The sequence below is a fragment of the Lepisosteus platostomus genome, chromosome 16 (genome assembly GCF_059453375.1).
Source record: "Lepisosteus platostomus isolate fLepPlt1 chromosome 16, fLepPlt1.hap1, whole genome shotgun sequence".
Lineage (NCBI taxonomy): Eukaryota > Metazoa > Chordata > Actinopteri > Semionotiformes > Lepisosteidae > Lepisosteus > Lepisosteus platostomus.
In genome coordinates, this window is record NC_142626.1 from 510499 (window position 1) to 537732 (window position 27234).

The 27234-nt window shown below is 60.3% G+C and overlaps 1 protein-coding gene across 2 annotated transcripts; it reads right to left on the reverse strand.

Annotated features, from left to right (window-relative positions):
* Window positions 1–1321: 1321 nt before the first annotated feature.
* On the reverse strand, window positions 1322–26923 carry atg2a (autophagy related 2A). 2 transcript variants are annotated; one of them, XM_088609087.1, is made up of 42 exons: window positions 26462–26923; window positions 25047–25209; window positions 24455–24604; window positions 24231–24333; window positions 23993–24131; window positions 23505–23660; window positions 23271–23370; window positions 22973–23140; window positions 22144–22268; window positions 21935–22010; window positions 21598–21853; window positions 21151–21301; window positions 20272–20370; window positions 19537–19683; window positions 18752–19004; window positions 16677–16770; window positions 16424–16589; window positions 16188–16330; window positions 13668–13804; window positions 12658–12812; window positions 12423–12573; window positions 12121–12305; window positions 11937–12017; window positions 11744–11850; window positions 11396–11488; window positions 10597–10667; window positions 10427–10503; window positions 10136–10306; window positions 9900–10026; window positions 9092–9306; window positions 8781–9010; window positions 7843–7975; window positions 6264–6473; window positions 5620–5721; window positions 5023–5107; window positions 4435–4585; window positions 4266–4335; window positions 3764–3846; window positions 3542–3663; window positions 3291–3445; window positions 2594–2740; window positions 1322–1977 (listed from the first exon to the last, which is right to left on the reverse strand). In XM_088609087.1, the coding sequence occupies exons 1-42, from the start codon at window positions 26630–26632 to the stop codon at window positions 1741–1743; spliced, it is 5955 nt and encodes a 1984-aa protein (XP_088465213.1). In that variant the 5' UTR covers window positions 26633–26923; the 3' UTR covers window positions 1322–1740. The 2 variants fall into 2 exon arrangements, with proteins under 2 accessions (XP_088465213.1, XP_088465211.1); XM_088609085.1 differs by having other exon boundaries at window positions 23265–23370.
* Window positions 26924–27234: the final 311 nt, after the last annotated feature.

The following is a 27234-nucleotide window of genomic DNA, read 5'->3' on the forward strand; positions in this document are numbered from 1 at the left end:
TGTTCCCAGCGCCAGCTCAGGGGCCTGTCCTGCCCGTTTCCCCTGGGGCAGTTGCTAGGAAACTAACCCATCCAAGAGCAGGCAGAGAAACATCCCTCTCTCTCCTGCAATCAAGGTGGGGAGGTTGTTCCACACTCCCACAACTCTTTGGGTAAAACCCTTCCTATTGTTTGCAGTCTTCACAGTATGAGTGATGTGTGGGCGTCGGTGTAAGTTTATGCTGATGCTCACTGGGGGGACTGGGACCCTGTAAGGCTTTTAACTCGAGTAGGTTCTGGTGAAAGGTTGGCTGTCATTCTGCTGCAACAGAGACTGGCAACCACAGAGACAAAGACCCTGTCTCAGTTAACGTCTCGGTCTCTTTCCTCTTTTCGTCACGTTTCCCCTTTCCTTCCTTTTCCAGTTCTTACCCACAGGCCCCGGAAGTTGTAAGTGTTGTGCCAACGCAGTGTTTTCGGTCTCTTTTATGAAGAAGGTAATACGACTGCGCTCTTTTTATAAGATTTGTTACCTCCTGTACCCCAGGGGCGTAAGAACGTGGAGAGGGACAGTGCAGACAGCTGCAGCTCGTCCAGGAAAGAGCAGATTCTCAGCGGGAGGTTAAAGGAGTGTCCCAGCTGCAGCAGGAGAAGGTGGTGAACTGGTTGAGTCTTGTTCAGATAGTCTGATGGGAGTATTCACAGAATAAATTCCAGAACAAACTGGAACACAACTCCCCCCCCCCCCCCAGGCTAGGGGCAATTGCACCTCACATGCAGGAAAGGAAACACTACTTTACAAGAAGGGTGGTGGGAGAGTGGAACAGGCTCACCAGACATGACATTGAAGCCGATGCCAGAAACCCCTGGATGAGATCTTGAACAGCCTGGAGGCCACAAGGCTGTTCCACACTCCCACCACTCTCTGTGTAAAGTACAGACCCTCCAGTTTTATAGATTCCTCCACAGATTCCAGGCTTCTTGGCTCAAAACTGAGAGTGGGCCCCTGCAGGCGGGTAGGGCACTGCCTGGGATGAATCCCGCCCGGTTCTGGTCCGTGTCTGGCGCCGGGTTACAGCTTCTTCCTTGTGCCGAGTAAAACTGCGCCCCAACACTGCACTCCGGGGGGTGAGGCCGTGCCCTTCTGCTTCAGTCTGTGTCCCAGTGCTGTCAACATGAGCCCCTCCACCACCTGAACCTGGGCTTGGGCCAGAACCGGGCCCACCGCCGAGGAAAGTGGGGCACAGCGGGGGTCCTGGTGGGGACCCAGGAGCATGAAACGGACCCCCCCCCCCACACTGCACCCCAGAGAGACGCCAGCAGCCTGCCTCCCAAGGGCACAGTTAGACTTTAAAATATTTTATTTATTTTTTTAATCTGGTCTGGGTGATCAATGTACAGGTCATTCGTCCATTCGAAGCTGTGGTCACATGAGAGCACACCGCCGCTCGGGCCCCCCCCCACCCGAACGCGCTGGACAGGGGCGCCTCTCTCTGCCTGGCCGAGGAGGGGGGGGGGGAGAGGGTCATGGCACATGGACTCGCGCGCGGGGGGAAGGGGCCGAGCAGCACATTCACACACGCACACACACACATGCACACACATGGAGGGGACAGTGGGGGCTGGACACTGGCCACTCCGGGATCAGAGACGAGCACCCGCCAGCAGCTCCCACACCAGGGCCGGCCAGCAGGGCGGCGCCTCTGCAGTCCCCCTGGGGGGGCGGGAGCCCCGCCCTGTGCAGCAGGCTTCTCCTTCCCCCTCACTCCTGGCTGTCCTCGGTGCGCCACTTCAAGAAGTCCTCCTTCCGCGCGTCCGGCTTGATCTGGTTCCGCATGCCGCCCAGCAGGTTGGAGGTCGCCTCCGTGGCGACGATGAGAGGGCGGACCACCGTGGGCGGGATCTGCCGCAGGACCCCGCCCACCGCCCCCGGCAGCCCCTTCTGCTCGTGACCCCGCGACGCCATGACGCAGATGGTCTGCGCGGTGTCTATCACCCCCTGCAGGGAGAGAGGGGTGAATACAGGCCTGCAGCAGCCAGAGACAGGGACAGGCAGAGAGACAGGCGGGGGAAAGAGAGACAGGCAGGCAGGCAGGCAGGCAGACAGACAGACAAGCGGGAGAGAGAGAGAGACGGACAGACAGGCGGGAGAGAGAGAGAGAGAGAGACAGGCAGAAGGGAGAGAGAGACAGGCAGGAGAGAGAGAAACGGACAGGCGGGAGAGAGAGAGAGACAGGCAGACAGACAGACAGGCGGGAGAGAGAGAGAGACAGGCAGGAGAGAGAGAAACGGACAGACAGGCGTGAGAGAGAGAGACAGGCAGACAGACAGGCAGGCAGGAGAGAGAGAAACGGACAGACAGGTGGGAGAGAGAGAGAGGAGAGAGACAGGCAGACAGGCGGGAGAGAGAGAGAGAGAGACAGGCAGGAGAGAGAGAAACGGACAGACAGGTGGGAGAGAGAGAGAGGAGAGAGACAGGCAGACAGGCGGGAGAGAGAGAGAGAGAGACAGGCAGGAGAGAGAGAAACGGACAGACAGGCGGGAGAGAGAGACAGAGAGACAGGGCAGAGACGGGGTGAGGGACAGGTAGCAGCCCTGCCGGCCAGCAGTCTTACCTCGCGGACAGTGTCGTAGGCCTTGGCGACGCCCTCACGCAGGTCAGCAGGCTGGGCCGGCCGGCGGTGGGCGTGGCGCCGGTCCGACAGGGCCCGACACAGAGGCGGCGCAGGGGACAGGATGTCGTACACGGTCTCCGCTGTGGCCTGGGGAGAGGGGCACGCCTGTCGCTCAGCAGGGGCAGGCTGGGTGGGAGGCACAGTGGAGGGTGGGGCTCTGGAGAGGCGGGACAGGGCAGGATGGGCAGGGCTCTGGGTGGACAGGGCAGGACAGGGTGGGAGGGGCACGGACCAGGGCAGGGTTCTGGGCGGGGCAGGGTGGGGGGCATGGCACAGTGGAGGGTGGGGCTCTGGGTGGGAGGGTCAGGGTGGGAGTGGCACAGTGGAGGGTGGGGCTCTTGGTGGGTGGGTCAGGTTGGGGGTGGCACAGTTGAGTGTGGGGCTCTAGGTGGGGCTCTTAGTGGGTGGGGCTCTGGGTGGGAGTGGCACAGTGGAGGGTGGGGCTCTGGGCAGGGTGGAGCAGGGTGGGGGTGTGGCACAGTGGAGGGCGGGGCTCTGGATGGACGGGACAGGATGGAGTGGGCGTGACACAGTGGGGGCGGGGCTCTGGATGGGCGGGGCATGGTGGGGTGGGCGTGGTACAGTGGAGGGCGGGGCATGGTGGGGTGGGCGTGGCACGGTGGAGGGCGGGGCGTACCTGAATGGCCTGCACCAGCCTGTTGCTCAGCTCCAGCGCAGCGGAGGCCGTGGAGGTGCCGAAGGAGGCCGCCCCCCGCTGGAGGCCGCGGATAATGCGCCCGTCCCGGCGGTACTGCTCTATGGGCATCCAGAAGAGGTCCCGCACCCCGTGGACTGCAGGCACAGCGAGAGGAGGACAGGGCGTCAGGCGGGCCGGGCCGCAGCGGGCCGGGCCGGAACGCGGCCGCCGAGGTCACTTCCTGTACTCACACAGCTGCACCACCGAGTGCATGGGGCCCACTCCTCCCAGAATCCCCGGCAGCTGGTTCTTGCGGATGTCCGTCAGCCACTCGTTAATGGCGTAATTAATCACCTTCTCCACCCCCAGCAGCCTGAGGGCCAGAGAGAGAGGGGGGTTGTCAGAGGGGAGAGAGACACACGGGGGGCAGGAGAGGAGAGAGACGGGGGGTAGGCTGAGGCGTCTCCACTGACCCGTGTCGGCAGCACAGTCTCTTCAGTTTCAGCTCAGAGCAGTTGAGCTGGGCTAAACCGATCAGGATCCCCGCAAACGTGCCCTGAGAGAGACAGACAGGCCCTGAGTCACACAGACAGAGACACAGGCCCTGAGACACACAGACAGGCAGACAGACAGGCCCTGAGTCACACAGACAGAGACACAGGCCCTGAGACAGGCCCTGAGTCACACAGACAGGTAGACAGACAGGCCCTGAGACACACAGACAGAGAGACAGACAGGCCCTGAGTCATACAGACAGAGAGACAGACAGGCCCTGAGTCACACAGACAGAGACACAGGCCCTGAGACAGGCCCTGAGACACACAGACAGGCAGACAGACAGGCCCTGAGACACACAGACAGGCAGACAGACAGGCCCTGAGACACACAGACAGGCAGACAGACAGGCCCTGAGTCACACAGACAGAGAGACAGGCCCTGAGACACACAGACAGGCTGTCCTGTCTCTCTGCTCACCTGCTCTATGCTGACATGCTTCCCATGATAATCCAGCCAGATGGGTACCTCGGAGGTGAACCGGAACTCCCTGCAGAGAGACACAGGGGTCATGAGCACGGACACGTCCGGCCCCCTGCCCAACACCGCCCCAGCACCGCCCCCCTGGCCGGCCGCAGGCTCCGCCCACCTGAAGTAGATGGGCTGGTCTGCGGAGGATGACCCCGTGGAGGCGGAGCTCTGGTCACTGGAGGTCGTCTCCATGGACACGGTCAGGTCCGGCCCCAAGCACAGGCCCTGACTCTGCCCTGGCTCTGTCTCCAGGCCTGGCTCTGCCCTCGCTGGACACAGGGACAGAGAGAGAGGGAGAGAGGCACACTGTGAGGCAGAGAGACAGTAAGACAGAGACACAGGGACAGTGAGAGAGGAAGAGAGTGTGAGAGGGACAAAGAGAGGCAGAAAGACAGTAAGACAGAGACACGGGGACAGTGAGAGAGGGAGAGAGTGTGAGAAGGAGAGAGGCACACTGTGAGGCAGAAAGACAGTAAGACAGAGACACAGGGACAGTGAGACAGGAGACAGAAAGTGAGTGAGAGATTGAGACAGTGAGACAGGAGACACAGAGAGATTCAGTGAGACAGACAGGCAACACTGAAGCTGCTTTACCCAGGACACCCCTCAAACGAGCGCACCAGCTTTCAGACGCACAATATCGTGGCACCCCAAATCACCCAGGTGTGTTGAAACACACAGGTGTGCGACGGCCACAGGCGCTCACCCTCGGTTGCCGTGTCGACGGGCAGGTAGGGGTTGATGCCGGCGGCCAGGCTGCTGAAGAAGTCCTTCAGGAAGAACAGGGCATCCTGGGATACAGGAGGAGTGGGCTCAGTACGGAGGGGAGTTGTGCGCTGCAGCTGCAGTTGCTGTGAGTTGTGTTGAGCTGTGCTGTTGTGCGGTGCTGTGTACTGTTGCACGGTGTGTTGTGCGGTGCTGTGTACTGTTGCACGGTGTGTTGTGCGGTGCTGTGTACTGTTGGCAGGGTGTTGTGCGGTGTGTTGTGCGGTGCTGTGTACTGTTGTGCGGTGTGTTGTGCGGTGCTGTGTACTGTTGGCAGGGTGTTGTGCGGTGTGTTGTGCGGTGCTGTGTACTGTTGTGCGGTGTGTTGTGCGGTGCTGTGTACTGTTGTGCGGTGTGCTGTGTACTGTTGGCAGGGTGCTGTGCGGTGTGTTGTGTACTGTTGTGCGGTGTGCTGTGTACTGTTGGCAGGGTGTTGTGCGGTGTGTTGTGTACTGTTGTGCGGTGTGCTGTGTACTGTTGTGCGGTGTGCTGTGTACTGTTGGCAGTGTGCTGTGTACTGTTGTGCGGCGTGTCTGACCTGGTCGATGTTCACTCGCAGGGGCATCAGGCTCACACGCAGGCAGCACTCCGGACCGCCCAGCCCTGACTCCGGACACAGCTGGAGAGCCTTGACCACCAGCTGAGACACAGAGACCACCGCTGTCAAAGTACCTACACCACACACACACCACACACACCACAACACAGCCTGGACACACACACTGGACACAGGCAGACCTGGCTGTCCAGAGAGGACAGGCTCAGTGACCACACACTGGACACAGGCAGACCTGGCTGTCCAGAGAGGACAGGCTCAGTGACCACAGCCTGGACACACACACTGGACACAGGCAGACCTGGCTGTCCAGAGAGGTCAGGCTCAGTGACCACAGCCTGGACACAGACCCTGGACACAGGCAGACCTGGCTGTCCAGAGAGAACAGGCTCAGTGACCACAGCCTGGACACAGGCAGACCTGGCTGCCCAGAGAGGACAGGCTCAGTGACCACACACTGGACACAGGCAGACCTGGCTGTCCAGAGAGAACAGGCTCAGTGACCACAGCCTGGACACAGGCAGACCTGGCTGCCCAGAGAGGACAGGCTCAGTGACCACAGCCCGGACACAGACCCTGGACACAGGCAGGACAGGCTCAGGGAGAAGGAGACAGCCCCTCCTCACCATGTTGGAGTGGGCTCTGCGGGGCATGCTCTCGCTGCTGTACAGGTACAGGAACTTGTTGATCTGGGAGGAGGCCAGCCGGTCCCGGACCTCCAGCTCCTGGACCACAAACACCTGGCGGGACAGCGGGCGCTCGCCCCCCCCCCCCTCCCCGGCCCAGCCTGGGGGGGGCGCCGCCGCGCGCGAGTATGACTCGTGCTGGAAGCTGACCTGGGAGAGAGAACACAGACAGACACTCAGGCAGGCGGGCAGGCCCTGGACAACAGGCAGACAGGCAGGCGGGCAGGCCCTGGACAACAGGCAGACAGGCAGACAGGCAGGCAGGCCCTGGACAACAGGCAGACAGGCAGACAGGCAGGCAGGCCCTGGACAACAGGCAGACAGGCAGGCCCTGGACAACAGGCAGACAGGCAGGCAGGCAGGCCCTGGACAACAGGCAGGCAGGCAGGCAGGCAGGCCCTGGACAACAGGCAGAGAGACAGACAAGACTGACACAGGCCTTGTACAGCAGGCAGACAGGCAGGCAGGCCCTGGACAACAGGCAGACAGGCAGGCAGGCAGGCCCTGGACAACAGGCAGACAGACAGGCAGGCCCTGGACAACAGGCAGACAGACAGACAGGCAGGCCCTGGACAACAGGCAGACAGACAGACAGGCAGGCCCTGGACAACAGGCAGACAGGCAGGCAGGCAGGCAGGCCCTGGACAACAGGCAGAGAGACAGACAAGACTGACACAGGCCTTGTACAGCAGGCAGACAGGCAGGCAGGCCCTGGACAACAGGCAGACAGACAGGCAAGACTGACACAGGCCTTGTACAGCAAGCAGACAGGCAGGCCCTGTACAACAGGAACACAGACAAGCAAACAGGCCCTGGACAACAGGCAGACAGACAGACAGGCAGGCAGGCAGGCCCTGGACAACAGGCAGACAGACAGGCAGACAGGCCCTGGACAACAGGCAGACAGACAGGCAAGACTGACACAGGCCTTGTACAGCAAGCAGACAGGCAGGCCCTGTACAACAGGAACACAGACAAGCAAACAGGCCCTGGACAACAGGCAGACAGACAGACAGGCAGGCAGGCCCTGGACAACAGCCAGACAGACAGGCAGACAGGCCCTGGACAACAGGCAGACAGACAGGCAAGACTGACACAGGCCTTGTACAGCAAGCAGACAGGCAGGCCCTGTACAACAGGAACACAGACAAGCAAACAGGCCCTGGACAACAGGCAGACAGATACTCAGACATGCTCTGGACAACAGTCAGGCAGGCAGACAAGACTGACACAGACCCTGTACAGCAGGCAGACAGACAGGCGGACAGGCCTGTACAGCAGGCAGACAGGCAGGCGGACAGACAGGCGGATAGGCCCTGTACAGCAGGCAGACAGACAGGCAGACAGGCCTTATACAACAGGCAGACAGACAGGCAGACAGGCCCTGTACAACAGGCGGACAGACAGGCAGACAGGCCCTGGACAACAGGCGGACAGACAGGCAGACAGGCCCTGGACAACAGGCGGACAGACAGGCAGACAGGCCCTGGACAACAGGCGGGCAGGCAGGCAGGCGCACCTTGCTGAGCTGGATCTCCATCAGCAGGCTGTGGGACCGCCCACTGCCCCCCTGCCAGCGCCAGGAGTTCTGGGGCCGAGCCGGGCCTGAGCGAGAGGGGGAGGCCCGGGCACCTGGCGTGGCAGACCGGCCCCTAGTGAGAGGGAGGAGAGAGAGAGGGAGACAGGTATCAGACACCTGTAAACATCTGTAGATGTGGTATTGACTGTATCTTCTTTGGCAACACTGATTGATCCATTGGTAATGCGAATTAAGCATCTTGAAATGGACTGACAGGAGGAGAGAGGAGGTGATGCGAGAGAGAGAGAAAAAGACAGAGGCGACACAGGCAGACCTGTCTGCCCAGAGAGGACAGGCTGTGCTCCCACTGCCAGCAGGGAGAAACAGAGACAGAGGTGCACTTCCTACTGCACTGTGACAGATACTCTGGGATTAGAGAAACATTCTTCCCGAAATTCAGAAATCTAATCCCAGAGTTCCCACACCTGCCAAAACCACAACAGGTCCCAATCCTACTGGGAGAGGGAGGAGGGAACTCAGTTGATCTGGCAGCCCAGTATGTGATCTCCTGTCCCAGCCTGAGGAACAGTGAGTCTGTCTCCCAATAATGCTCCAGCCGCCTACAGTATATGTCAATATTTTATAATATGTCTTTGTTTTAAATGTCTGTAACATGTCTGTAGATTTTATTTTACTTCTATTTTTTGTTTTGTTTCATGTGAATTTCATTATTTTTATCTGCTTTGGCAACACTGATTGTACCCATCGGTCATGCTGATAAAGCACCTTGAATTGAACTGAAATTGAGAGAGACAGAAAGGTCAGATTTCTGTTTCTGACAGCTGTGAACCGCCTGTCAGTTAGACCCGGGCCCTGGCAGGTCCTGTCCCGAGCCCGCCCGGCGCAGACTGGTACCGGGAACGACCCGGCGGCGGTACCTGAGCGGGTGGCCGCTGTGGGCGGCGCCCGGCCGCCTCCCGAAGTCCCGCCCGCCGTAGAGGTGCCAGACCACCGACACCTCGCGCAGCACCAGGCGCGTCTCGGGCACCGGGAAGCGGGCCGGCGCCCGCAGCGCATCGCTGCTGCCCCGCGGCCGGGAGAAGTGCCCGTCCCGCACGCGGATCTGCCCGGGGCACAACACCGTCACCACCGGCTCGCCGTCCCGGGGCTGCAGGGAGGGAGGGGGGCAGGCTGTTACCGACGCGCACACACTCACGCGGCCCCCCCCCCCCGGCACCCCCAAACTCACAGGGATGCCCATCCCCGGGGCCTCCAGGATGCAGAAGTCGTCGTTGTCCGTGGAGTTCTCCGAGCCCGCCTCCGACAGCGTCTCACTGGCTGCAGCCACCCGTCCGTCAGCCGCCGGCCCCTCCCCCTCCGCCCCCGGGGGGCGGGGCTTCGGCGCCTCCCCAGGAAACAGGTAGACGGACACGGGGGAGCTGCGGCGCGCCGCCACAGGCGAGCCTGCAGGGGGCGGCAGACACACCACAGGCTCGGCAGGGCAGGGACGCACGTCTGCGTCAGGCCCTGCAGCCTCCCTCCGCAGCACCTGGAGTGGTTTTCTTGATATAATGGGGGTCCATGTACCCCGACACCTGACAGCGCCGCTTCTCCCGGAGAACTCTGTGGCCTGTGAGGCTCCCGATGGGCCGGACAGGCAGTGGGGTCGTCCCTCTGACAGGTGTGCAGACACTGCTGTGGTGCTCTAAGCAAGAGCCCTCACCCCAGAGCGCGTACTGCACTCACAGCGCACAGCACACACGCACACACACACACACACACACACACGTACTGCACTTATAGCACACAAGACACACACACACACACGCACATACTGCACTTATAGCACACAAGACACACACACAGCGCGCACGCAAGCACACGCACACACTTACACACAATGCACACACACACACACACACAGCGCGCACACGTACTGCACTTATAGCACACAAGACACACAAACACACACACACACAGCGCGCACGCACGCACGCACACGCAGCAGGCAGCTATCAGGACACTCAGGCCTGAGCCCCTCCTTTCCTTCCCCTCACCTGCTCCCGCCTCCTCGTCCTGTTGGCTCTTTTCGGTGTCAATCAGGGCGTCGGTCAGGTCGCATTGGTTGATCTCCGCGGTCTCGGCGGGAAGGCAGGGAGGGAGGGAGGCGGGACTTTCCGACAGCTGCGGGAGACAGAGGGGGCAGCCAGTGACCCCCAGGGGTACAGAGTTACTGCCGGTCACTCCTGTCAGTGTGTCCCCCCTGTCCGTCTCCCAGTCCCTGTCCTCGTACCGGCAGCCTCTGCCCAGCGATCTCGGTCGGGGGGTGGGGTTGTGGAGGCGGGTGCAGGTCGCCGTGGGAGACCAGGTACTGCAGCAGGTTGACCAGGGTGGCGCAGGAGTCAGCGCAGGTGTGGAGGTGGACGACATTGTTGGAGCAGCGCAGCTCAAACAGGGGCTGAGTCTGAGACAGAGACGCAGAGAGTCAGAGAGACAGAGACGGGCAAGACTGAGACAGGAACAGAGAGAGATTTCTTACTCTGACCCACAACAGACTGACAGTCAGAGAGACGGAGACCCTCACCAGCTTGCTGTCCTCGCTGGCTCTCCAGGTGGTGATGGCCAGCTCCAGGAGGTCAATGTCCAGAACACAGACATAGTCTAGAGGGACAGAGGACGAGGGGAGAGTACTGTTAACGTCCATACAGTCTGCAGCAGTGAGGCACACACCAAGCAGGAGACGGGAGCACCCACCCCTGCGCAGGTCCACCGTGTCGCTATCACACCTATCCGACAGGTAGAGGGCAGAGTCGTCCAGTATGAACCTGAGAGAGAGACAGGCAGACACAGGGTTAGAGTAATGACTCCCAGTCCAGGTTTTACAGTGCTGCCATGGAGCGGATCAGACTGCTGCACACTGGGAGTCTGACAGCACTGTCACACCTGGAGCGGATCAGACTGCTGCACACTGGGAGTCTGACAGCACTGTCACACCTGGAGCGGATCAGACTGTTGCGCACTGGGAGTCTGACAGCACTGTCACACCTGGAGCGGATCAGACTGCTGCACACTGGGAGTCTGACTGACAGCACTGTCACACCTGGAGCGGATCAGACTGCTGCACACTGGGAGTCTGACAGCACTGTCACACCTGGAGCGGATCAGACTGCTGCACACTGGGAGTCTGACAGCACTGTCACACCTGGAGAGGATCAGACTGCTGCGCACTGGGAGCCTGACTGACAGCACTGTCACACCTGGAGCGGATTAGACTGCTGCGCACTGGGAGTCTGACAGCACTGTCACACCTGGAGCGGATCAGACTGCTGCGCACTGGGAGTCTGACTGACAGCACTGTCACACCTGGAGCGGATCAGACTGCTGCACACTGGGAGTCTGACAGCACTGTCACACCTGGAGCGGATCAGACTGCTGCGCACTGGGAGTCTGACTGACAGCACTGTCACACCTGGAGCGGATCAGACTGCTGCACACTGGGAGTCTGACTGACAGCACTGTCACACCTGGAGCGGATCAGACTGCTGTGCCTTACCGGAGGTGGAAGGTCGCGGTGTCCACGATGATGTTGCTGGACAGGGAGAAGGACTCGGCGGTGAACAGCATGCGGACCGGGAGGTAGAGGGGTCTGCAAGAGCAAGAGGAAACGCGTTTCTTCAGAGCGTTCGCGCGGAGCGTGTTCCACAATGTATTTATTGTTCTGAGGTTATTATTTATGATGTGTGCAATGTACCGTCTACACTGGGTGGTGCTGTCTGCTGTACTGTGTGTGTCCAGAGAGATCAGGGCAAATACGAATCCCAGTGCATGTCTCCACCTGGTAATAACCTTGCTCCTGCACAGGAGGGGCTGAGAAACGTGCTGGGAATCCAGACAGGCTCACCTGTAGTCCACAGCGCAGCTCAGCAGGTGTGTGTGCAGCACGGTGATGACCGCGGGGGGCGTGTACCCCAGGATCGGCTCGTCGATCACGTCCAGGAAGTCGACCAGCTGCCGACCAGACAGAGGGGGGGGGGGATCAGTCGTGACCGCCGGCCAGCACCAAGGGGGGGCGGGCAGGGGGGGCGGGCACTCACCTGCTCGTGCCAGCTCTGATAGGACGAGGACATGCGATGCCGCAACGTGGCCCCCTGCAGGCCGAGAGCAACCAGGAACTCCTGGGGGGAGAAACGAGAAACACAAAGCGAGTACTTCCTGGGTCAGAGGTCACACAGCAGGACAGACACAGCCGCACGCAGACGGACTCCGCGGCGAACGGACCTTCACTCCCCTCGCCGGGTCCAGCGTGATCTTGATGGCGGTGGACAGCATCTGCCTCCTGCTCTCCCTGCCCGCCACGCTGGACACCCCCGCCTCCGAGGGGTAGATGGTAGGCTCCAGGTGATCCGGGGGGGTGAAACTGGGCATTTCCAGCCGCTCCGGGAGGGGGGAGTCCGGCACAATCGCTGCACAGGACAGGGGGAGATCAGCACAGCCGAAAGATCCACTCCGCTCCCCCCACACCCCCCCGCTGAGCGGCTCCCCTCACACCCTCCCGCTGTGCGTCTCCCCCTCTCTCCTACCGTGGTGGTACAGTTCAACCTTCTGGCTCTCCAGGCACAGGAAGTTGAGGAAGGGATCTCCTCGGTGCTGCGTCACGCTGAATATCTTCCCTCCTTCCACGTCCAGCACCAGCTCCCCGTGACACTGTTCCACCTTCTGGCCGGACTCCCCCTGCGAGAGAGAGACGCGTGGGCTGAGCCTGCAGTCTGACAGGCAGGCAGGCAGGCAGGCAGGCACGAGAGGGTGTGACCTCACCTTGCTGTCGGCCATACAGGTGAGCCGCCCCCGGCCGATGTGAATGGTCAGGGAGAGCAGGCTGTGGGTGGGGCCCAGCTGAAGCTCCGCCCCCCGGTGCCTCAGGGTCTCCTCAGCGGAGATGAACTGAGGCTCCTCCTCCTCTGAGTCCGAGTCTGGGGACACACAGCAACAACACGTCACTGATGCACAGCCTGACAGCTGGAGCACAGATCACTGAGACCAGCACAGCCTGACAGCTGGAGCACAGATCACTGAGACCAGCACAGCCTGACAGCTGGAGCACAGATCACTGAGACCAGCACAGATCACCGAGACCAGCACAGCCTGACAGCTGGAGCACAGATCACAGAGACCAGCACAGCCTGACAGCTGGAGCACAGATCACTGAGACCAGCACAGATCACCGAGACCAGCACAGCCTGACAGCTGGAGCACAGATCACAGAGACCAGCACAGCCCGACAGCTAAAGCACAGATCACTGAGACCAGCACAGATCACCGAGACCAGCACAGCCTGACAGCTGGAGCACAGATCACAGAGACCAGCACAGCCTGACAGCTGGAGCACAGATCACTGAGACCAGCACAGATCACCGAGACCAGCACAGCCTGACACCTGGAGCACAGATCACCGAGACCAGCACAGATCACTGAGACCAGCACAGCCTGACAGCTGGAGCACAGATCACAGAGACCAGCACAGATCACTGAGACCAGCACAGCCTGACAGCTGGAGCACAGATCACAGAGACCAGCACAGATCACTGAGACCAGCACAGCCTGACAGCTGGAGCACAGATCACTGAGACCAGCACAGATCACCGAGACCAGCACAGCCTGACAGCTGGAGCACAGATCACTGAGACCAGCACAGATCACTGAGACCAGCACAGCCTGACAGCTGGAGCACAGATCACTGAGACCAGCACAGATCAGTGAGACAGCCGGACAGCAGGAGCACACACAGCACTAGATAAGCACTAGATTAGCAGATAGGCAGGGCTCACCCAGCCTGAAGGCAGACTTGCACATGCGGAACTGGTCTCGGGGCCCCGGCTGCCTTCGAGGAGCAGCGCTGGGGGGGGCCGGGGGCCCAGGGAGGTCCGGAGAGGGGGGCTCCCACATCAACAGGTCATTGTTGATCCTGGAGGGAAGAGGAGGCAGGATATCATCAGCAGCTGGACAAGCAGTGACAGTTCTGCTTGTACAGGCTTGGTAAGCAACGATACAGCTGTACTAGCAGTGACGGTACCAGCTGTACAGGCTCTGGCAGTGAAGATACAGCTGTACTAGCAGTGACGGTACCAGCTGTACAGGCTCTGGCAGTGAAGATACAGCTGTACTAGCAGTGACGGTACCAGCTGTACAGGCTCTGGCAGTGAAGATACAGCTGTACTAGCAGTGACGGTACCAGCTGTACAGGCTCTGGCAGTGAAGATACAGCTGTACTAGCAGTGACGGTACCAGCTGTACAGGCTCTGGCAGTGAAGATACAGCTGTACTAGCAGTGACGGTACCAGCTGTACAGGCTCTGGCAGTGAAGATACAGCTGTACTAGCAGTGACGGTACCAGCTGTACAGACTCTGGCAGTGAAGATACAGCTGTACTAGCAGTGACGGTACCAGCTGTACAGGCTCTGGCAGTGAAGATACAGCTGTACTAGCAGTGACGGTACCAGCTGTACAGGCTCTGGCAGTGAAGATACAGCTGTACTAGCAGTGACGGTACCAGCTGTACAGGCTCTGGCAGTGAAGATACAGCTGTACTAGCAGTGACGGTACCAGCTGTACAGGCTCTGGCAGTGAAGATACAGCTGTACTAGCAGTGACGGTACCAGCTGTACAGGCTCTGGCAGTGAAGATACAGCTGTACTAGCAGTGACGGTACCAGCTGTACAGGCTCTGGCAGTGAAGATACAGCTGTACTAGCAGTGACGGTACCAGCTGTACAGGCTCTGGCAGTGAAGATACAGCTGTACTAGCAGTGACGGTACCAGCTGTACAGGCTCTGGCAGTGAAGATACAGCTGTACTAGCAGTGACGGTACCAGCTGTACAGGCTCTGGCAGTGAAGATACAGCTGTACTAGCAGTGACGGTACCAGCTGTACAGGCTCTGGCAGTGAAGATACAGCTGTACTAGCAGTGACGGTACCAGCTGTACAGGCTCTGGCAGTGAAGATACAGCTGTACTAGCAGTGACGGTACCAGCTGTACAGGCTCTGGCAGTGAAGATACAGCTGTACTAGCAGTGACGGTACCAGCTGTACAGGCTCTGGCAGTGAAGATACAGCTGTACTAGCAGTGACGGTACCAGCTGTACAGGCTCTGGCAGTGAAGATACAGCTGTACTAGCAGTGACGGTACCAGCTGTACAGGCTCTGGCAGTGAAGATACAGCTGTACTAGCAGTGACGGTACCAGCTGTACAGGCTCTGGCAGTGAAGATACAGCTGTACTAGCAGTGACGGTACCAGCTGTACAGGCTCTGGCAGTGAAGATACAGCTGTACTAGCAGTGACGGTACCAGCTGTACAGACTCTGGCAGTGAAGATACAGCTGTACTAGCAGTGACGGTACCAGCTGTACAGGCTCTGGCAGTGAAGATACAGCTGTACTAGCAGTGACGGTACCAGCTGTACAGGCTCTGGCAGTGAAGATACAGCTGTACTAGCAGTGACGGTACCAGCTGTACAGACTCTGGCAGTGAAGATACAGCTGTACTAGCAGTGACGGTACCAGCTGTACAGGCTCTGGCAGTGAAGATAGAGCTGTACTAGCAGTGACGGTACCAGCTGTACAGGCTCTGGCAGTGAAGATACAGCTGTACTAGCAGTGACGGTACCAGCTGTACAGACTCTGGCAGTGAAGATACAGCTGTACTAGCAGTGACAGTACCAGCTGTACAGGCTCTGGCAGTGAAGATACAGCTGTACTAGCAGTGACGGTACCAGCTGTACAGGCTCTGGCAGTGAAGATACAGCTGTACTAGCAGTGACGGTACCAGCTGTACAGACTCTGGCAGTGAAGATACAGCTGTACTAGCAGTGACAGTACCAGCTGTACAGGCTCTGGCAGTGAAGATACAGCTGTACTAGCAGTGACAGTACCAGCTGTACAGGCTCTGGCAGTGAAGATACAGCTGTACTAGCAGTGACAGTACCAGCTGTACAGACTCTGGCAGTGAAGATACAGCTGTACTAGCAGTGACAGTACCAGCTGTACAGGCTCTGGCAGTGAAGATACAGCTGTACTAGCAGTGACGGTACCAGCTGTACAGGCTCTGGCAGTGAAGATACAGCTGTACTAGCAGTGACGGTACCAGCTGTACAGGCTCTGGCAGTGAAGATACAGCTGTACTAGCAGTGACGGTACCAGCTGTACAGGCTCTGGCAGTGAAGATACAGCTGTACTAGCAGTGACGGTACCAGCTGTACAGACTCTGGCAGTGAAGATACAGCTGTACTAGCAGTGACGGTACCAGCTGTACAGACTCTGGCAGTGAAGATACAGATGTACTATGACAGTACCGGTTGTACAGACTCTGGTAGGCCTCCTTGCTGGGCAGGAGCACTGTGGCCAGAGGCAGGGTGACCTCCAGCACATACTGGGACTGGGAGACACACTGAGACTGGAAGGCCAACATCTCCTCTTGATCTGCTGGGATCACCATCTGAGAGAGGGAGAAGAGAGGCTTGTCTCAGTCAGACAGGGACAGAAGTGGGGAACCAGGCCCAGAGAGAGAGAGAGAATAACCGTTCCTGACCTCCTCGGTCTCAAACATGGTCCTGTTGGAGGAGAAAGGCGAGCTCTCTCGTTGCCTCAGCTCACAGGGGCTCTCCACAGAGCCCAGATCCCCCTCCAGACTGTGCTCCACACCCGCCTCCCACGGCCCAGAGCTCGGCTCCGGCGAGCTCAGCCTCACGACGACGCTGCGGGAGAGGGGGGGAGAGAGTGGCTCAGCCACTGACAAGCAGCACAGTCCCGACCGGGTGAAGAACGCAGAGACAGACACTGACCTGGGGGTGCCATCTTGTCCGCTACCCTGGGGGTCAGAGGCCTTCTGGACTCTGATACAGGGGAACGACCCCCCCTCCCCGTCCTCATACACACCTGAGAGACGAGGGGCAGGAAGAGTGAGGTCAGAAGAGAGATGATCATTTCAAAATCACCATTTCCTAGTTTTTATTTCCGGTATAACTTGAACTATTAGAATTCCATAAAACAACTGATGAACGCACGTGACTTTAAGCGGAGGTTGTATTTTGAAGAATCTTTGCAGCCCCCCCACGCCAGAGTGACTATCTCCAGGCCGGAGAGACTATCCCAGCTATCCCCACGCCGGAGAGATTATCCCAGCTATCCCCACGCCGGAGTGACTATCCCAGCTATCCCCACGCCGGAGTGACTATCCCAGCTATCCCCACGCCGGAGCGACTATCCCAGCTATCCCCACGCCAGAGTGACTATCTCCAGGCCGGAGAGACTATCCCAGCTATCCCCACGCCAGAGTGACTATCTCCAGGCCGGAGAGACTATCCCAGCTATCCCCACGCCGGAGAGATTATCCCAGCTATCCCCACGCCGGAGTGACTATCCCAGCTATCCCCACGCCGGAGTGACTATCCCAGCTATCCCCACGCCGGAGCGACTATCCCAGCTATCCCCACGCCAGAGTGACTATCTCCAGGCCGGAGAGACTATCCCAGCTATCCCCACGCCGGAGTGACTATCCCAGCTATCCCCACGCCGGAGCGACTATCCCAGCTATCCCCACGCCGGAGCGACTATCCCAGCTATCCCCACGCCGGAGCGACTATCCCAGCTATCCCCACGCCGGAGCGACTATCCCAGCTATCCCCACGCCGGAGCGACTATCCCAGCTATCCCCACGCCGGAGCGACTATCCCAGCTATCCCCACGCCGGAGCGACTATCCCAGCTATCCCCACGCCGGAGTGACTATCCCCACGCCGGAGCGACTATCCCAGCTATCCCCACGCCGGAGTGACTATCCCAGCTATCCCCACGCCGGAGCGACTATCCCAGCTATCCCCACGCCGGAGCGACTATCCCCATGCCGGAGCGACTATCCCAGCTATCCCCACGCCGGAGCGACTATCCCAGCTATCCCCACGCCGGAGCGACTATCCCAGCTATCCCCACACCGGAGTGACTATCCCAGCTATCCCCACACCGGAGTGACTATCCCCACACCGGAGTGACTATCCCAGCTATCCCCACCCTGGAGTGACTATCCCAGCTATCCCCAGGCCGGAGAGATGATCCCAGCTATCCCCACGCCGGAGCGACTATCCCCAGGCCGGAGAGATGATCCCAGCTATCCCCACGCCGGAGTGACTATCCCAGCTATCCCCACGCCGGAGTGACTATCCCAGCTATCCCCACACCGGAGTGACTATCCCAGCTATCCCCAGGCCAGAGTGACTATCCCAGCTATCCCCACGCCGGAGTGACTATCCCAGCTATCCCCACGCTGGAGTGACTATCCCCACACCGGAGCAGCTATCCCAGCTATCCCCAGGCCGGAGCGACTATCCCAGCTATCCCCACGCTGGAGCGACTATCCCAGCTATCCCCACGCTGGAGCAGCTATCCCAGCTATCCCCACACCGGAGCAGCTATCCCAGCTATCCCCAGGCCGGAGCAGCTATCCCAGCTATCCCCAGGCCGGAGAGATGATCCCAGCTATCCCCACGCCGGAGCGACTATCCCCAGGCCGGAGAGATGATCCCAGCTATCCCCACGCTGGAGCAGCTATCCCAGCTATCCCCACACCGGAGCAGCTATCCCAGCTATCCCCACACCGGAGCAGCTATCCCAGCTATCCCCAGGCCGGAGAGATGATCCCAGCTATCCCCACGCCGGAGCGACTATCCCCAGGCCGGAGAGATGATCCCAGCTATCCCCACGCCGGAGTGACTATCCCAGCTATCCCCACGCCGGAGTGACTATCCCAGCTATCCCCACGCCGGAGTGACTATCCCAGCTATCCCCACGCCGGAGTGTACTGCGGTACACCGTACCCTTATACTATGCTAGCGACTCCAACTCCAGCCCCTAGCACCCCTCACCGTGCAGGTCAGAGAACTGGGCCTCCATGCTCCAGGGTGGGGTAGCTCTGGCCCGGTCCGGGCTGCTCTGGGTCCGGAGCTCCAGCTCCCTCAGCTCCAGGCGCAGGCTGTCCTTCCGGACCTCCTTCCGGGTCTGGGGGCGGCGCTCGGGTCCGGGGCGCAGGTCCGGCACCGGGAAGCGGAGCCTCAGAACCGCCAGCGGGGAGAGGAGGGTGACGGAGGAGTGGAGCTCGCTGCACTGTGGCTGGTCACGCTGACGCACAGTGGAGAGGCAGAGGGTGAGAGGCAGAGAGACCAGAGGCAGAGAGAGGCAGAGGGTGAGAGTCAGAGAGAGTCAGAGAGACCAGAAGCAGAGAGACCAGAAGCAGAGAGACCAGAGGCAGAGAGACCAGAGGCAGAGAGACCAGAGGCAGAGAGAGGCAGAAAGACCAGAGGCAGAGGGTGAAAAGAGTCAAGAGGCAGAGAGAGGCAAAAAGACCAGAGGCAGAGAGAGAGGCAGAGAGACCAGAGGCAGAGGGTGAAAGAGTCAAGGGGCAGAGAGAGAGGCAGAAAGACCAGAGGAAGAGAGAGGCGCAGAAGGAAAAGAGAAACAGCTAGAGTCAGAGACAGAGGATGATACAGGCAGGTACAGATCGGGGGCACAGAGGTAGAGAGAGGCAGAGAAGACACAGGCAGAGCAAGAGGGAGAGACAGAGACGCAGGAAGAGGCCGAGAAACAACACAGACAGGGTCAGAGAGAGGGGGGGCTAGGGAGACAGGCCGAGGACACCGCACAGGACGTGTACCTGTGCGTGCGACTGTGCCTCTGCACTCAGGGCTCGGAAGATGAGGTCCAGCCGGGTCAGCAGGTCCAGGTCCAGCTCTGCGGTGAACTCCCCGAGCTCCACACGCACTGTGCTGTCACTGCGCACGAGCCTCTGCCGGACCGCTCCCTGCACAGCACCAGAGAGCAACGTCACAGCTGAACGCACAAACTGGACACCCCAGCGCAGCGTGACCCCCAGCACTGACCCCACTGGACACCCCAGGGCAGTTTAACCCCCAGGACTGACCCCACTGGACACCTCTGTACAGTGTGACCCCCAGCTCTGACCCCACTGGACACCTCAGAGCAGTGTGACCCCCAGCACTGACCCCACTGGACACCCCAGGGCAGTTTAACCCCCAGGACTGACCCCACTGGACACCTCTGTACAGTGTGACCCCCAGCTCTGACCCCACTGGACACCCCAGCGCAGCGTGACCCCCAGCACTGACCCCACTGGACACCCCAGGGCAGTTTAACCCCCAGGACTGACCCCACTGGACACCTCTGTACAGTGTGACCCCCAGCTCTGACCCCACTGGACACCTCAGAGCAGTGTGACCCCCCAGTGCCGATCGCTTCAGACACAGAGACAGTGCGGATGTCCAGCTCTCCTGGCGTGACAGTCTGTTTTCGGGATCCAGCAGGCTGTGGGGCTGGGGGCTCAGGGCAGGTGCAGCAGGAAAGGGGGAGCTCATGGGAGCGCGACAGGTACCCTGCGGGACGTGCTCTCGCTCAGCCGGTAATGGATCTGGGCGCAGGGCTTGGCCGTCTGACCGAACGTGAAGGCACTGGGATTCTGGAACAGCAGGACCTGAGGACACGGACAGAGGGACAGGGAGTCCGTCAGAGTCACCAGGAAGCAAACCCACATCTTCGGTCCACCTGGGGCAAATGATCCCAAACTGGGTTTGAAGGACCCAGTAATGCCCAACACCCCGCACACACGCGCACCTCCTCTCCGTTCTTCGCCCCTTCTGCGTCGGGCTGGTTCCCACTGGAGCGCTGCATAGCAAGCTAGTGTAGTGACAGCCTCAGCCCACGCCTGTCCTCGTCCGTCAGTCAGCGCCGGCGGCCGTGACCACCTGATCAGGCGGGAAGCCCTGACCCACCTGTGCGCCACCTGTGCGCCACAGGTGGATCAGACTGCTTGAGGCCGGGCCTGGCGGCGCTCTGGCTCTGGCTACAGGAACTGTTTGCTCTCGGCCTTCGTGGGCTCTCAGGCGCCCCCCTTCCTATGCTCCGATCCCGTCTCTTGGACTTGCCCTTTGCTCCCTGCTGCACTGCGTCCTGCCCGGCCTGGGAACGCTGCCTGCAGCGGCTGCGGATCGGGACGGCGTCTTGGCTTTTGCCACCCTGGCCTGCCCCACGCAGCCCTTGGGTTCACCTCGCGGCCCACAGGCCGCTGCTGAACTCCCCCAGAGACGCTTTATACCCAACAGGAGCCTAAACCTCATCCTAACCCCCCTGCGGAAGCTCCATTGTAAAGATCGGCCGCTTGGGCCTCACGGAGCGCAGCGGGACTGGAGACCGGGTCCCCTCCTGCATTCCCCATTCTCCCCCGGGCTGTTGGGGTGCTCAGGGTGCTCGGTACCTCAGTGTACTGGGGCTCCCCTGGGCTCTCGGGACCCCGCAGGCACTCCAGCAGCTCCAGTCTGCTGAAGGAGAGGTCAGAGGTCATCTCGCGGGCGCGGCGCCCCGAGCTCTTCCATTCGCAGGTGACCTGAACGGCCGAGCCAGTGAGCCTGCGAGGGACAGAGAACAGGTGACCAGTCCGGGAGAATTCCTCGAACCCAAAGGATCTCCAAGCACCCAGTGTAGAGCAGGAGACCCGCTTCACCAACCCTGCGTGTGCAGGTGTGTAGAGTCACTGCAGGGGTGTGCAGGTGTGTGCAGGCAGTACCTGAGGTGGGAGTGTGGGCAGGCCTTGGCGAAGCTCTCTCTCAGCGGGGTGAAGCACAGTGTGTGCAGGTGTGTGCAGGTGTGTAGAGTACAGTGTGTACAGGTGTGTAGAGTCACTGCAGGTGTGTGCAGGCAGTACCTGAGGTGGGAGTGTGGGCACGCCTTGGCGAAGCTCTCTCTCAGCGGGGTGAAGTCTCTGCCGCTGAACACGGCGTCCTTGAAGAAGCCCAGCTCCTGGAAGAACACGCGCGACACCTCGCCCGGGGACGGCTCCCCCTGCTGGCCCGCGGGGGAGGGCTCCTGCTCCAGCAGGGTGAGGGTGAGCCCCCCCAGGGAGAGGCGGAGCAGGGCGTCCGTTTTCAGGGGCTCCGCTGGGGGGCGCTGCGAGAGCCGGCCTGCAGGCAGAGGGGGTCTTAGTCGCTGGGCAGACACCACAAGCTACACGGCTCCAGTGGCTTTTCGAGAGAGAGACACACCTGAGAGCCTGGGGCCGGCCTGCAGGCTGGACAGCGCTCCGGGGACAGGGTAGCGCCGGGGACTGGTCACCATCAGCTGGGAATCGCACACGCAGGCGGACAGAGAGCAGCGATCAGTCAGGACCAGCAAAACCCCCCCCCCCCGGAGGCCCAGAGCGACTCCTGCAGACGCAGGCGGGGGCGGTGGCGGTGCAGAGAGAGGTGCTCACCCCCGCGGCCAGCGCGCTGAGCTGGCTGTGCGCAGAGGAGTCCATCCCGCTGTCCGACAGCTCGCTGGCCGAGCGCAGGGACGCCAAACTGCTGCTCATCCCCACGCCCATGGAGTAGAACATCTCTGAAACACACAGCCCGGCCCCAGATCAACACACTGCGACATCACACAGCGTGGCCCCAGATCAACACACTGCAGAGTCACACAGCGTGGCCCCAGATCAACACACTGCAGAGTCACACAGCATGGCCCCAGACTAACACACTGCAGAGTCACACAGCACGTCCCCAGATTAACACACTGCAGCGTCACACAGGCCCCAGATCAACACACTGCGACATCACACAGCGTGGCCCCAGATCAACACACACTGCGACATCACACAGCGTGGCCCCAGATCAACACACTGCAGAGTCACACAGCGTGGCCCCAGACTAACACACTGCAGAGTCACACAGCGTGGCCCCAGATCAACACACTGGGGCATCACACAGTGTGGCCCCAGATCAACACACTGCAGAGTCACACAGCGTGGCCCCAGACGAACACACTGCAGAGTCACACAGCGTGGCCCCAGATCAACACACTGCGACATCACACAGGCCCCAGATCAACACACTGCAGAGTCACACAGCGTGGCCCCAGATTAACACAATGCAGCGTCACACAGCGTGGCCCCAGATCAACACACTGCAGCGTCACACAGGCCCCAGATCAACACACTGGGGCATCACACAGGCCCCAGACTAACACACTGGGGCATCACACAGGCCCCAGACTAACACACTGCGGCGTCACACAGTGCGGCCCCAGACGAACACACTGACCTGTGTTGTCCAGGCTGCCGAGGAAGCTCTGCTCCTCCTCTTCCTCGCTGGTCTGGCCCCTGTCGGCAGTCTCGGCGCTCAGCTGCCTGCCCAGGTCCTCCTCGATCAGCCGCAGGTCCTCGGAGCCCAAGGGGCGACTGCGCCCCCCATCGGCCCCCCTGCTGGGCTCTTCCACAGCACAGAGAGAGAGCCCATGTCAGCACACACCGCACGGGGAGAGAGGGGGTGTGCGTGTGCTGCACAGGCGCCCCGAGGGGAGGGAGGGTGAGGAGGTTAGTAGAGATGTGCGCACCTGTACCTGTCTCAACGCAGAGCACAGACAGCAGGTCCGACAGGTGAGCGATCTGGCCTGGGGACAGCAGCAGGTGGACACAGCCCATCTTTCCTTCCAGCTCCAGCTGACAGAGACAACAGAGAGCGGAGTCAGAGTGCCTCTCTCTCCCCGGGCCAGAGACGTCAGGGAGAGAGGACAGTGCACACTGGTCCAGACTGGCTTCGCAGTGAATGCCAGTTCACCTGGTGCTATCAGTACCTTGGGCCCAGGCAGGGCACTGTTCTGTTTGATCTTCACACTGGTCTCCATGACGCCAGAGCACATCCCAATCAGCTGGGGGCGCTGTGGGCCAGACTCACGATCGCCTGTGGCCAGGGAATCCCCCTCACTGTCGCTGCCCGGGGGAACCTCGGCCTGCAGGAGAGACACGAATGGCATCACCTGAGCACCGGTGCTACCTGTAAACCAGGTGTGTTACCTGTGCTCAGGTGAGTGAGGCGTGTGGTTTCCTCTGAGCCAGAGAGTGTGTTGGGCTGGGAGTCTTACCTGTGCTCAGGTGAGTGAGGCGTGAGTGTTACCTGTGCTCAGGTGAGTGAGGCGTGTGGTTTCCTCCGAGCCAGAGAGCGTGCTGGGCTGGGAGTGTTACCTGTGCTCAGGTGAGTGAGGCATGAGTGTTACCTGTGCTCAGGTGAGTGAGGCGTGTGGTTTCCTCTGAGCCAGAGAGCGTGCTGGGCTGGGAGTGTTACCTGTGAGCCCCCAGTAGCCTCGTACAGCAGCTGCACGGCGCTGAGCTGCAGGATCTTGTGCAGGACAGCAGGGGGCTGGTGGATGTCAACAGGCAGCGCCTGGCTGGAGTCCCTCACCGCCTCGTCACAGTAGTCCAGCCTGGCACACAAGACGGGCAGGGCTTCAGTGTCTCGGGAAGCCCTCCGTGTCATGTGGGTGTCACCTGACACCGGCGTCCAGGTGGCCACAGATCCTTACCGTTTGATGTGCACCTCCAAAGCGACTCCGGTGTCGGAGTCCAGGGGCTGGTGCTCCACTCGGACGATGGTGTCCAGGAAGGTGACTCGGATACGGCGCAGCACTGCAGCACAGCGAGGGTTAATCACGCACGGTCCAGTCCGACGGCTCTGACCCCACCCTGCCCGCGGCCCACGGCCCGGAAACACACCGGCCCCGAGCAGCTGTCACTCACACACACTTACCCGTCTCGATCGTCTGCGCAAACATCTCCAGACCCTCCAGTGGAGCGGGCGGCTCCTCAGACGCCTCAGGCGGGTCCTTCAGGCACTCCTGAGCCAGCTGCATGCTGGAGGTCATACAGGAGGACCAGCCCTGCGAGTCCCAGGTGGTACCTGTAGAGGGCAGCACAGACAGCATTCCCAGTGCGAAACACTGGCGGGTCCTTCCAACAGGGGACCGGACCCTGGGGTCCAGCACTGGACAAGACTACAGAGGTCTGGATTCACTGGACTGATGGACAGTACAGATGTTTACTGGACAGGACCAATGCACAAAAGACTGATCTAGACTGAGTGGTATTGACTAGATTGGGCATTAAAGCACAATGCTGTGCATGGGTTTGTCCAGAACAGGGTCAACTGCTCTACAGCAGTCAATGGTGTGTGATGGGCTGTAGCAGTGTGTCCCGGACAGTGGACTGGTCTACAGTAGTCCATACTGGGCAGCACTGGTCTGTATTGGACAGTACTGGGGTGTGATGGGCTGTAGAGGTCTATATGAAAGGGTTCTGGTTCTGGAGAGTGCGGATCGACAGCAGTGCGAGACGGTACTCACTGGTTCTGTACTTTGGTCGGCAGGTCAGCTGCAGACCCTGGATCTCCACGGTGCAGTGGTCAGTGACCAGAGCGGCCCAGGGGATCGTCACGGCGATGCTGGACACAAAGCCGTCAACCAGCTCCAGAGGAGCACCCACCGACTCCAGCAGCTCATTGACAGACTGGAGAGAGAGGAGAGGTAGGAGAAACAGGGGAGAGGTGGGAGAAACAAGGGAGGAGGGAGAGAGAGGAGGAGAGAGGGGAGGGGAGAGGTGGGAGAAACAGGGGAGAGAGGGGTAGAGAGGGGAGAAACAGGGGAGGGAGGGAGAGGAGAGGTAGGAGAAACAGGGGAGAGAGGGGGAGAGAGGGGAGAAACGGGAGAGAGGGGAGAGAGGAGCAGAGAGGGGAGAGGAGAGGTGGGTGAAACAGGGGAGAGAGGGGGGGAGAGGGGAGAAACAGAGAAGAGAGGGGAGAAACAGGGGAGGAGGGAGAGAGGGGAGGGGAGAGGTGGGAGAAACAGGGGAGAGGTGGGAGAAACAAGGGAGAGAGGGGGAGAGAGGGGAGAAACGGGAGAGAGGGGAGAGAGGAGCAGAGAGGGGAGAGGAGAGGTGGGTGAAACAGGGGAGAGAGGGGGGGAGAGGGGAGAAACAGAGAAGAGAGGGGAGAAACAGGGGAGGAGGGAGAGAGGGGAGGGGAGAGGTGGGAGAAACAGGGGAGAGGTGGGAGAAACAAGGGAGAGAGGGGGAGAGAGGGGAGAAACGGGAGAGAGGGGAGAGAGGAGCAGAGAGGGGAGAGGAGAGGTGGGAGAAACAGGGGAGGGAGGAGAGAGAGGGGCAGAGAGGGGATAGGAGAGGTGGGAGAAACAGGGGAGAGAGGAGAGAGAGGGGAGAAACGGGAGAGAGGGGAGAGAGGAGCAGAGAGGGGAGAGGAGAGGTGGGAGAAACAGGGGAGGGAGGAGAGAGAGGGGCAGAGAGGGGATAGGAGAGGTGGGAGAAACAGGGGAGAGAGGAGAGAGAGGAGAGGAGAGGTGGGAGAAACAGGGGAGGAAGGGGAGAGAGGGGTAGAGAGGGGAGAAACAGGGGAGGGAGAGAGGGGGGAGAGAGGAGGAGGGGGAGGGGAGAGGACATGGGAGAGAGGGAGAGGAGACAGAATCAGTATGATATGACATATGACAGTGCTCAGTTTACTGCACAGACCCTCCAGGACAAAGATCTGGCGCAGTGAAGGTGACGAAATCTACTGACTCATCCCGACACCAGAGCTTGAACTGGGAGATTCTCCAAACTCTCCCAGCTGACTCCTGGTGCTGGTGGTGACAGCCACACGGCTACTGACAATAACAACAATAATATTAATAACAACGACGATGACGGCCGCAGACAACACCAGTGCCGACAGGCCGGGCCGGTCCTGGCGCGGTTCGGGCGGGCTCACCCAGACGTCCAGGCTGATGTCTCGGATGACCCCGCTGCCGTTGTACAGGTCCAGGCTGAGCTGGTCCAGAGTCAGGCGCTCCTGCAGGAAGTGGCCGAGGTAGTGCTGCAGGAGGTACCGGCAGGCCCGCTTCTTGAGCGAGCCGGACCAGGGCAGCAGCCAGCGGGACATGGGGCTGGCGGAGCGGGGGGCAGGGCGCGGAGCTCGGCTCGGTCCGGCTCCCCGGGACCCGCATAACAGGGAAGCGGGGCAGAGGTGACAGACCGACACCGACGGACGGGGCTGTTAACCGTGAAACGTGTCCCTCAGCCCCGGAGTTTCGACGGAATAGTCCGGGAAAATAAAGAGCAGGCCAAGTCCGGATTCGGTTCCGTTTCCCGTTTCTTTCCGGAGGTTGAGATTCTTGCGTCCGCTGCGTCGCTCGCAGATTGTTTATTGTTTTCAACTCCGCGAACGGGCGCTGCGTCATGACGTCAGAGGGGTGCAGGCGGCGAGGTCGCGGGCAGACGGGAAACGCGGGACGCCATGTTGAGGAGGTCGGTTTTGCGACCAGGTTAGAATAATGATTAAAAAAAAACTTTATTTTATGTATCGCCTTTAAAGGTGGCTTCTCAAGGCGCTTTACAGAATGACAACAACAATAAATAAGGAGAATACACAAGATAAAACACTATTACAACACACAGAGGAGACCGTGGATGGTGGTACTAAGAAAAGCAGAGGGGTGAAGAATGGAACCAGTTCAGAAAAGGCTTTTCTGAAGAAGGTGTTGA

Excerpts from the sequence above, each read along its gene's own strand:
- atg2a (XM_088609085.1), bottom strand. The coding sequence starts at position 26,632 with ATGTCCCGCTGGCTGCTGCCCTGGTCCGGCTCGCTCAAGAAGCGGGCC. Across the intron at positions 13,805-16,187 it reads TACCAGAGTCTGTACAACCG|GATCAACAATGACCTGTTGA; the intron begins GTACTGTCATAG and ends TCTTCCCTCCAG. Across the intron at positions 11,489-11,743 it reads AGCTGCGCTGTGGACTACAG|ACCCCTCTACCTCCCGGTCC; the intron begins GTGAGCCTGTCT and ends TTGCTCTTGCAG.